Source organism: Phaseolus vulgaris, chromosome 6, assembly GCF_051622355.1.
Source record: "Phaseolus vulgaris cultivar YP4 chromosome 6, ASM5162235v1, whole genome shotgun sequence".
NCBI classification, from domain to species: domain Eukaryota; kingdom Viridiplantae; phylum Streptophyta; class Magnoliopsida; order Fabales; family Fabaceae; genus Phaseolus; species Phaseolus vulgaris.
In genome coordinates, this window is record NC_143503.1 from 17,431,454 (window position 1) to 17,443,439 (window position 11,986).

Genomic DNA, 11,986 nt, shown 5'->3' on the forward strand with positions numbered 1-11,986 from the left:
GCACCTCAACTGGCGACTCCTCACCACTCATCTTGGAGTCTCCTCTCCTCTAAGTGGCGTGACCACACCTTCATCATCCTAAGCTTCTCTTTCCTTTCATATTTTTATTTCCTTCCTTAGCGTCATTTCCATTCCTTTATGTTCCTGTGTTCTTCCTTTCCTATTCGGTTTCCATCTTGTTTCTTTCCATTATATGTTCTTTAATTCCGTATCTCATCATCATCAACACCATATAGTTGTGTTTTTCTCTTTGCCCTCTAGAAGAGAACCTTCACACTTACTTAACCACTTGGTTAAATTCATGTCCAGTTGGAATCTTCTTTGGGTTTCTTATCATATTCGGCTTAAATAAAAAAAAACTCATAACACAAAGTGCAAACCATAAAATATGAAATCTTAAAATCAACTCACATCAAATATAGAAGAGAATGTTCAATTGTATATGATTTTTTTTCCATAATATTTAGTAAGAACAACATTGATATTGGTAAAAAGAAGTTTTAAAAATCAGATGCAACTTTCATCAACAAACTTACTTTTGAAAGGATTTTCACATATCTTACAATAGAAATATCCTTTAATACGTTAAGCAGCAGGTTAATAATATATAATTCAAAGATTAAAGGTTGAGAGAGATTTACAATTTTGAATTTTTTTTATAATAGATCATTTATAAACAAAAGTATATTTAGTTCTTGATGAAGTTTCACTACATAGTGTAAGACACAAATTAAGTATTCTTTAGACCATAATTACTCCTGATTAAATATTGAGTATTGTTTGAAACATCAACTACTCCTTAATTAGATGAACATAATTTTACTCACATTTAGAACATTTAAGTATAATTTTCTTGAACTGTAATTATGAACAAATCTACTAATTAAATATGATTCATTTAATTGGGTTTATTTGGGTATTAACTCTTATTACTATTAATCTTTAAGTTTTAGTCACAATAATTAATCCTCTTATAGCAGACAATCTACACTCCAACACTCCAACAACAACTCATCAGTTAAGACTTAACTCAATAAACACCATTGCAAACATCAAGTAATGTTTTAATTCTTTGAAAAATAGTTATAACAAGTTTTGTTCCAATTGATTAAAATTAGTCTTAATCGATTAAATGTCTAAAATAGGTTTTCACAAATCTCATATTTAATTTGTTAAAAAGTGAGAAAATTTATTAAATTTTTGGTTTGATATGTTAAAAAGTGAGATAATCGGTTAAAACACTTAGATGGGAGTTTTCAACTTACTTTAATCAATTAAAAAATAGACAATAAAGTATAATGTTTTTAAACATTTTTCATATTTCAAAACTCATTTTAAGAGGGGTGTATGTTTGCCTTGTAAATACCTTTGGGTAAAATGTAAAATCAAACGTACAATAATGCACATCATCAACATAAGGATCTTGCAAACAATGATTCTCACATTTCATATTCAATTATAATAGAGATAAGCACTTACTTTGATCCATGCGAATCACTATGTGAGCAGTTTCTTTAATCTCCATTTCTCAATCTATCTCTTGCAATTCTTGTTCTTGTTACATTCTTTCTTGATGGCCAACCAGTGAGACAATACCTCATTTGCAGAGATAGAACCCGTTTTTATTCTTTCCCAATCTCCATCAGATTAAGTTTTCATTAGGTATCATAATATATATATATATATATATATATATATATACCTTCTCACATTAACCAATGGGTCTTTTATTTTATTAAATCATATTCAGGCCCAAAGTCCAAAATCTATTTCATATGAGTCACATTATAAAATTAATTTACATAACTTTCTAACATGAAAGACTCAAATAACAGTTACACAAAAATCCAAAACACTCTAAACATGTATGCAAGATCTTCATCATCAAAACACCATCTCTTGGGACTTGAGCATCTTGAAGTCTAACATTTTTGCTCTAGTAGTTATGTTGTATGAAAATTGTTATTAAGAATGATAAAAATTATATGAATTTGAGGTCACAAATTTGGAATGATATGTGATTCATTTTTTGGTTTTTGTATTAAGTAAAGACACCTATGTTGTAATAGAGATTTCCTTACTTCACTGATAATTTAAGCTAAATAGGCTAAGATATCATGTGGTGATAAGTTGAAGGGGGAATTCTTGCACACCATGATATGTGTAGATATGTGGCTTGAATTGCAATTCTGAAAGGTGTTAGAGAGAGAGAGAAATGAATAAAATTAATTATCTCAATTTCTCATTAGAGTAAATATGCCAATTAAGTTACATACATATATCATTATCAAAAAGTAAATATTAAACAAGAATTTGGTACAAAAGTTGTAGGATAAACTTATAGTAATAACATATATTTGAATAAGATTCTTAAAATAAACTTATAAAAACAATAAAGTAAAATATATATTTTTATAAGTTAAAGCTACTTTATATAAATTAAGAAAAAAATTAGATAAATGACTTAATTCTAGTTTACAAAGAATTGTATTTCTTTTTCTTTCTTTTTCTCTTCTAAAAGTTTTTATAGAGAAATTTATCAAATGTATAGTTAAGTAAGTGTGAAAAAACATGGAAATCAAAAGAAGAGATGATTGAATTGTAATTTAATTAAATTTAAAAATCATTTACAAAATCGTTTGAAAGACAATGTTGAGTTAATGTTTTGGTTTATCAAACAAACAAAATTTAACTCTTTAGTCTAATATACCATGTGAAATGGAGCAAGCTAACTTTACTGAAGTTGAATATTTACTCATTGATGATCATATTTTAATTTTAGCGTCTGATAGATTACTTTTTGATGCATGTTTCTCCTAAACTGATTTGTTGAAAAAGATTGATTTAAAAGATATGTTTAAATAAACATATTTTAGAAAGTTTCATTTGATAAAGAATAAAAGGTGTATCCTTAACATCTCTCTGAAATTATGTTTAGATGGACATATTGAAAAGCATATTCCATCCTCAACTCTTTTAGACTAAATGATCATATCAAACACAAATTTTACAACTCAACTCAATCACTTGATTAATTTTTTTTGCTTGTTCTCTTAAACAAGTGATCAAATCATAGTTCTTGTGTTTGACCCAATAATATAGATGCAAACTACAAACTTAGTTTTCAATAAAACTCTTTAATAAGACATTTTTAATATAAACTCTCACATTTACTCTCTTTCATGAGTTAGTGCAGATGAAAATAACATACAAAATAAAGGAGATATGCGAGAGATAAAATATCACATAAATTTATACTAGTTTGTCTGTCATAATGGACTATGAATGGACTATGTCTAGTTCTTAACCAACAAGCCAAGTTCAACTAGGCAAACTAATGCTATGAAGTACACTAGAGTACTCTTTAGGCTCATATACTTCTGGATAATCCCTTTAGTATTTTTTTTTCCATAAGCCACTACCAAATGACATTGAGTAATCTTTGGGCTCATAGCCACTCCTTGATAATCCCCATGAGTATTCTTCCTGCAAGTCACTCCTAACTAACATTGAGTATTCTTTGTACTCGTAGCCACTCCTGGCTAATCACTTGAGTATTATTTCCTTTAACCGCTCCCGAATAATCCTTCGAGTATTATTTCCTTAAGCTATCCCTGACTGAATGAGTATTCTTTATTCTTTATCCACTCCTGGTTCACATACAAGAATTGAATGCTTGGATGATCGTCTAATCATCTTATCTAACTACTGGAGAGGGATAGTGTCTCATAGATGAATACACAATTTAAGTGTTCTCTCCTTGTACAAATCATCATGCTCTCTAAGGAGGATAACATCTTTTAACATATACAATATATACACACCATTTCTCTCTCTCCCTCCCTCCCTCCTAGGTAGCTAGATTAACCCTCTCGATGTTTTCCATGAAGTCTTATGCATCCTAATGTTGTAGAAACATTCTGACTTTAAGCTCGAGGCTCCTTTTATGAAGTTGTCACAACAAACTTTTAATGTATTTTGTCCTTACACAACATCCTTGATAACTGATAATGCTTTTTCCCCTGGGTAGCATAGCCTTTTGCAACAATTCATGGTTAAAGTGCATACCATACAAGATAGATAATTGGTTCATAGTTGAAATACTCTTGTGTTAGGAGGTTGATGACAAAGACAATTTTAACTCTTTTTTCAAGAGATCATTTTATGTTGACTTCAACTTGTATCTTTAACGAATCTCTTTGGAAGATGAAGTCATTGGGCATTTGCTGCATCCAAATAGTACACACATATATATTCAAAATATATAATATCATTTGTGATTGTCTGATTGTATGTTTTGATCATGTAAGCATTATGTCAATCACAAGGACGAACTTACATAATGTTGTTTCGTATGCAAAATAGAACACTTACATCTTACATGATCTATTATGTTGAACATTAATTATCTTTCAAAATATAGATAATTATATTTAAATTTGAGTGTTTTCGGCACTTAGTCAAAACTAAAAAGTGAACTTTTCTTTTTTAACAATAAATTTTATCTACATAATTCTTTTAGATAATTTCGATGGAAATTCATAATACTTTTCTACATAGCAATATTTTTTTTTATCTATATAGTATTTCTTCATTTTTTCTTTATTTTCTTTTAAGGTTATTTTTTATAACTCAATAAATATAATAAGTTTTCTTATATTCTAATTAAATTTTTCTATAGTTTTACATTTTATATCTTCTTCTCCATCCCACATATTAAATACATGTATAATTTTTTTAAAGATTGGAAAATACATCAATATATAATAAAATTAATTAAGGAGATCTTCAATCTTGTAAATTACAAATGAATAGAAACACAATTTTTCTAAAAATTTGACACTTAAAGAGAAAGGAATATCTTTTACCACATCCCTTTCTTTTTTTTATTCCTTAAATATATTATTTGTTTCTATAAAATGAATAAATTTTGATTTTGATCCCGATAACTTTTTTCATCTTTTAAAAATTAAAAATGATTACTTCTATCGCTATTATTATAAGAAATTAATAAACTATTTTTTTGTGTTGAATAAGAGTACATAATTATATCAGGAAATATCTTGATATATAGAAAACCTCGTTAAATTTATAAGATACATATTTATTAATCTATTGTAAAATAAATATTAAATTAAAAATAATAATTTAAAACTTTTGAAAAATAAAAAAATATTTTACACCAACTCAGATAAAAATAACTCATGTTATAGGAATTAAAAATAGTTATTTAAAATTTTATATACTGAAAAAAATTATAATATTAAAATTTGAAGCTGATAATTTTGTAGATATAAAAAGCATATTTAATTCTCTTTTGTTATTCGCAGCCGTCACGTCTTTCCATTCTTCAATGCTTACTGCCCACAAACAAATTTTTTATTGTACAATCTTGAACCATTTGAAGGCTTCTTCATTACAATCAAAATTCAAAATCCAAATCAACGTTGATTACACATAAAAGCAGAAACTGATGATTTGGTGTTGTTGGTAGTTGACCAGTTGGTGAGTTCAGTTATTTCTATGCATTTGATTTCCCTGTTTCCAATTGGATTTGAGATAATCTTTTGATTCCATAAGACACCCTCTATCTGTTTCTCTCCCTGCATCTCTTTTTGTTTCATTCTTCCTCTGCTTACTCTGGTTAGCGATTTTCATTTGCCTATGATGTTGAATTTGTTTCCTTTCTTCTGTAAATGGTTGTTGGAGTCTTTTGATTGGTGGGTTAAATTCATGTGTGGTGGATTCTGTTTTTGTAGAAAGTTTTATTTTTTGTGAATTGGTGGAAAGAATATTTTATTTACAGGTGAATGATGGGGTGTTATGATATGTCAAAAGCTCGTGATATAGGTGAATTTAATTAATAAAAAAAAAATCTTTAGTACCCTTTTTTTTTATATAATTTCAGAAGTTCCATTGCAATTTTGATGATCTATTCCGGTTACCCTTTTGGGAGATTGAGTTTCCTTAACCGGGTTTTGTATTTCAGACTGCAAAAATGATTGAGATTTATTTACTTTTTTATGAAAGAGTGCTTTCTGCCTAATGAAGTGTGGCATTTAAAAATGAAATACCAATCTTGAGGAATTGTGAAAGAACTGTAGCGTTAGGATTTGAAGGCAAAAGGAGTTTCTGGCTTTGAAGGTCTCTGTTATGACAGAGGAATTTAAGGCTTGTTGCAGAGTAGGGTTCTGAAAAGATTGAAATACAACATTAACCTTGAGGAGTTGTGAAATAGTGTAGGGTTAAGATTCAAAGACAAAAATACAGTCAATGTGGCAAGCTTGATGAGTTTTAAATGCAGAGAGATAAAATTAATTATTTTCTAGATATGTTTCATCTGTGACCTACACGAATTTCTTTGTGTTGGATGGCTGCAACAGTAGCATTAGTTAATGATTTTTTTTTATTTTGAACTTATCAATTTGGTCACTGCTTATGTTATGACTTAGAGAAAAAAAAAATGAGCCTTGCACATTGTGTTGGTTTTCTCATTTATTCATATATGATACTAATAAGACAGACTTTGATTTTTGTATGAAAGCTATCTTGTACAGTGTTTGACAATGTTCTTTTTGGTTGTTGGTAGCACAGGAACAATGTCTGAGAAAATCACAGCTGAGAACCTTATTGAAAGCCTTGTGGACACATTTGTAGAGAAGAAAAAATCTGTATCATTCTTTCAGGGTGAGAAGTCAGATTCAGTGAGTTCCCAGATCAATAGACTATTTGGACGCGAGAAACCAGTGCACCATATTTTAGGGGGTGGAAAATGTATGGCATTTAAATAAGTACTTCTCTATAAGTACCTTTAGGAGAATAAAGTAAGAAGAAAAGTGAAATTAACTTTTTCATAAACTAAAACTAGCTTATGCACAAACAATTTTGTAGAAGTTCTCTCATTAACTTCTCTAAACTTTAGTTTAACTTATGCATAAGCTAATTATATTTTATGAAGAAATTTGTTTATTCTTTTTATCTTCTTCTCCTAAAAGTGCTCACAGATAAATGTATAGTATTGGCATTAACTAAACCATTTAAATGATTTTTTGTGTTTGCCTTTGAATGTCATAGCTGCTGATGTCTTGTTATGGAGGAACAAGAAGATTTCTGCTAGTGTTTTAACTAGTGCAACGGTAGTATGGGTGCTTTTTGAATGGCTTAACTATCATTTTCTTACTCTTTTATGCTTCGCATTGGTTGTTGTAATGCTTGCACAGTTTGTATTTTCAAATGCTTCTGGCTTTTTCAACAGGTTATTCATTCATTTTTACATCTTTTTGTTTTCATCAATGTTACCCAACTTTACAGCTTTAATTAAGTATGATTTGTTGTTTATGTTGACAGAGCGCCATCTGATGTACCCCGTCTTGTTGTCCCTGAAGAACTCTTTGTGAATATTGCAACTGCAGTTGGTGGTGAGGTTAACCGGGGCTTGAGGTTTCTTCAAGATGTTGCTTGTGGAGCAAATCTGAAGCAGTTTCTTATTGTGGGTTTGCATTTATGTTCATACACTTTGGTATTTTCATGTATCATTTCTTTAGTTTCTGACTTCTGTGTCTGCATCACTACTTGTTTTTCATTACTTCCTCTACTATGAAATTTTCTTTATAGTTTTTAAAACGTTATGTTATTTATACCTGCCAATTTTCATGGCAAATGCTGGTTTGATCTTTTCTTATTGTGAGGCTCTATATTGGTCTAACATTGACAACACTAAATGAAATAACATTGTATTCCATAGATTCTTACATATTTTTACTCTGTTGACAATATCCATGACAGGATCTTCCAAAGCCACATCATGAAATAGAAGCCACTTTAGAGTCAATTGAGAGTGCTTCTGTATATAACTGGGGAACTAAATTCAGTTAGAACTTTCCATTTCACTCCCCATTTTAAGGCATAAAATTTGTAGGTATTTAGAATTAACAAGAACAATGTTGAGTAACTGATGCCATATAGGAAAAAGATAGATTGCTTGAGTTTGAGGTTGTGATTACTTTCGTGTAAACTAAATCTCCTTTCTCTTTTATAACTGTGAGTTCAGTGGTAATGCCTCATTACTAGGGTCAGCTTAGAGAAGGATTTAGGTAGTTTGCATAAGATCCTAAAACCATTTACATACTCTAAAAATGAATTTGTGATCAATGGTCAAAACTTGCCCAGGTTGCAGGAGCTTTATTTGCTGGTGCTGTGATTGGGAGCTGGTGCAATTTCATATCTGTCATCTATATTGGTGAGTGACCTACCTTCTTTTCTTCTTTTGATATATACACTTTTCCTTTGATTCATACATTGTCCCACATTTTTCCTTCAGAGAAATGTTAAGGATTCTACTTTTAACACTTTCACACACTACTATTGGTTGAAATTTATTGAAAATTGCAAATTTTGATATGACTCACTTCTCATTCAATAATTTTTTCCTGATTTGAAAATAGAAGCTACTAAAATCTTTGATTTCCAATAAATTTCAGTCAATAATAGTAGAGTTCCAGAAAGATAGTGAAATGGTCTTTTGCTTTTATTATAAGATTACAGCTTTGTGACTTAGCTGTCATAGGGGTGATAGTAAAATAGAACCCACAGCAGTGGTCTGCAAGTTTGAAAAAGTATTATACTTATATATGTTTCAACTAATAAGTAAATAGGTACTTTGGTCTTCAAAACTATAATTTATTATCATTTAGGTAACTGTAAGCATTAAAATTAAAAAAAAAAGAGTCTTTCAAAGTGTAATTTATCTGTAATTTTAGTCCTGCGAGTAGAAAATCCCCCGTGTAACATATTTACTATTGTTTTGGTCCCTGGATTTGATCCCTTTATGTCATTTTAATCCCTAAACTTAACCATTTATTATGATTTTAGTCCCTAAACTTAGCCATTTATTATCATTTTAGTCCCTAAACAGTTGAATTTATAGCACTAAAAGAGCCTAATAAACTACATTATAAAGAAGAGAAAATAAAAAACCTGTTTTGTGAAATTGAGTTAGGTAACCCCAATTTCATAAGAGAAAAGAGATTGAGATATTTTTCAGATAAGATGCAGGGGTGAAGGAATTTCTGACAATATGCCATTTTAAGACAAGAACAGAATCTTGTTCATAAACATATGCAGGCCAAAGTTCATGTATATTATTTTAAAGATCTAAATTCTGCCTAACATTCACATGACACCCCTTAGAAGCACCAATAATGCTTCTCCACTTTTACTTGAGTGTTCATGTTACACCTGATTGCTGAGACAATTTTTCTGCTTCTAGGTTTTGTTGCTGCACATACACTTCCAATTTTCTATGAAAAGTACGAGGATGAAGTTGACAACTTTGCGAACAAGGTTTTTGGGCAGATGCAACATCACTACCGAAATCTTGATGCTAGTGTGCTCAGCAAAATCCCCAAGGGAAAAGGGAAGAAACATGAATAGGTGTATCTTTATAGCTTATGTTAATAATTTGAAATTCAATGTCTATTTGAGCACATAATGGTAGATGGGGGAAGTTGGAATAAGGTAACAAGGGAACAAAATATTTCTCCAAATACATGATATTGAGTGGAATAAATACAATTGCATTTATAGTTGGTGTTTCAACTCTGGATCTTTCTTCCTGCACCCCAATAAACAAATTTCTCTTTGCACCCCCATCAATTTCAGAAAAAAAAAAACTGTTTCATCCCTTTAAAAATGACTTCCGAATTACTTTTTCCGAAACATACTTTCTGAAATTCATAAAATATATTTCTGGAAAATATTTTCCAGAATAAATTTTTCAGAGAAAGAGTTTTTTTTTTTTATAATGATGACAAATTGACGAATTAGGTGAGACATTTTGATTATTTTACCTATTTGATAGGTACAGGGAGAAATTTGACAGTAATGGTTAATTTTGTTAAGTTCAACGTATCTTCTTTGATATTTTTTTATAAGCACTTGTGAAAAATGAAAATAAAAAAGGGAAATAATCTTTTTCATTAGTTCAAATTCGTTTATATGCAGCAACTTCTCAAAAATGATTTAGTTTATACAAAAGTTGATTTAATTTTTTACTAAAGGTTTGTGTGGAGAGATTCTGCATAAGTATTTATATGAAAGAAAAATAAGAAGAAAAAAATGGAATATATTTTCTCGAAAGTTAAAATTAAACTATTTAGAAGTTATAAAAAAAGATATAGCAGTTATATGATTTTTTTATAAATTAATTTCTGTACAAATTAATTTAATTTATGCTAAAATTTATTTTATTTTATTTTTAAATTAAAATTTTTTATAGAAAATTTGATCCAAACATACTTTATAATTTTTCTATAAACAATTGTATTTACGTAGTTTAATGATGAATAAATTATTGATTTGATTATTAATCACTATCATAACTAGATATTTATGAAAATTAAATTAAAAAGGGTTAAATATGTTTTTTCTGTTTTCATCCAAAATTAATTTTAATCTTTAGTCCAAACTTTAAATTTTCTGGATACTTATAATAAGGAAACTATTGAAATTGTCATTAACAATTTTTTTTTGTAGTAAAGTGTGAATTAGGATGTTAAAATATTTCATGCTTATCCATCATTGAGATGAATGTTATAATATTATAATACAATCTACGTTGCAGGAAATTCGTTAGTTAGTAAAAATGCTAGTAATAATGTACTATAAGAAAATCATGAAATAAAAACCAAAGTCAGAAGTGGAGTCTCAACAAATTGGTTTTACTCTTGAGCAATATCAAATATTGTTAGCTCTTTTACAACGAATCAAATCCAATGACAATGTTTCTAGTCAAGTCTCTGTTATTCCTTCCAACATGACAACACAAACTGGTAATAACTTTATTTCTTCTTTAACTTCTTGGATTATTGATAGTGGTGCTACTGATCACATTTGTTCATCCTTAACTTACTTCACTTCGTATCATTAAATTGATCCTATTTATGTCAAATTACCAAATGGAAATCAAGTCATTGCCAATTATTCTGGAAGTGTTTTTCTCAATCAAAATCATGTCATAAACAATGTTTTATATATTCCTTGCTTCACTTTTAATATTCTTTCAGTAACAAAATTGATTGATAGACTATCTTGTGTTCTTACCTTTGATTCTAATAACTGTCACATTCAAGACAAAAACTCCTTGAAAATAATTGGTTATGCTAAGATGCAAGATAGACTTTATATACTCAGGAAACCATCTTACCAGAAATTTCACCCTTGAATCTACACACATCATCAATATTGTTGATGTCAGTGCTAGTGATCTAGAAACCCTTTGGCATTTTCGATTAGGTCATATTTCAAATAAATGTATTGATGTTATCAAGAATAAATTTCCTTATGTTAAATATAACAAATCTTTTGTTTGTGATGTTTGTCATTTTGCAAAACAAAAAAGACTTTCTTTTCCTATTAGTACATCTAAATCAAAAAAAATGTTTTGATTCGATTCAGGTAGATATTTGGGGATCATACTCAATACCATCAATTCATGGTCATAGATATTTTTTTACCATAGTTGATGACTATTCGAGGTGCACATGGATTTTTCTTTTGAAACACAAATATGAAGTTGTTAAGGTTTTGGAACATTTTGTTATTTTTGTTCAAACACAGTTTGAGACAACAATAAAAATAATAAGAAGTGATAATGGAATTGAGTTTGTCATGACTAATTTTTTTGTCAGTAAAGGAATAATACATCAAACATCATGTGTCAATACTCCACAACAAAATAGTATAGTTGAAAGGAAACATGGTCATTTAATAATGTAGAAAGAGCTCTTATGATACAATCTCATTTACCCAAAATTTATTGGTCATATTCTATGATACATGCTGCGCATATTATAAACATGCTTCCCACACCTGTTTTAAACTATTCTTCTCCTCATGAAATGCTTTTCAAAACTGATGCAGATTTTAATGGATTAAAGGTGTTAGGTTCTTTATGTTATGCTAGCACTTTGTCAACAAATAGAAGAAA

General features: G+C 29.1%; 1 protein-coding gene across 4 annotated transcripts; it reads left to right on the forward strand.

Annotated features, from left to right (window-relative positions):
- The first annotated feature begins 5,293 nt into the window (after positions 1–5,293).
- Positions 5,294–9,597, forward strand: LOC137831081 (reticulon-like protein B8). Of its 4 annotated transcripts, none has more exons than XM_068638604.2 (6): positions 5,294–5,505; positions 6,590–6,774; positions 7,075–7,255; positions 7,348–7,489; positions 8,170–8,239; positions 9,269–9,597. In XM_068638604.2, exons 2-6 carry the CDS (start codon positions 6,600–6,602, stop codon positions 9,430–9,432), a joined length of 732 nt encoding a protein of 243 aa, XP_068494705.2. In that variant the 5' UTR covers positions 5,294–5,505; positions 6,590–6,599; the 3' UTR covers positions 9,433–9,597. The 4 variants fall into 4 exon arrangements, with proteins under 4 accessions (XP_068494705.2, XP_068494706.2, XP_068494708.2 ...); XM_068638605.2 differs by having other exon boundaries at positions 5,309–5,505; positions 6,595–6,774; XM_068638607.2 differs by having other exon boundaries at positions 5,495–5,643; positions 6,595–6,774.
- The last annotated feature ends 2,389 nt before the right edge of the window (positions 9,598–11,986 follow it).

Coding starts and splice junctions, on each gene's coding strand:
- LOC137831081 (XM_068638604.2), top strand. CDS start 6,600: ATGTCTGAGAAAATCACAGCTGAGAACCTTATTGAAAGCCTTGTGGAC. Junction 6,775..7,074: donor TATTTTAGGGGGTGGAAAAT/GTATGGCATTTA, acceptor TGAATGTCATAG/CTGCTGATGTCTTGTTATGG. Junction 7,256..7,347: donor GCTTCTGGCTTTTTCAACAG/GTTATTCATTCA, acceptor TTATGTTGACAG/AGCGCCATCTGATGTACCCC.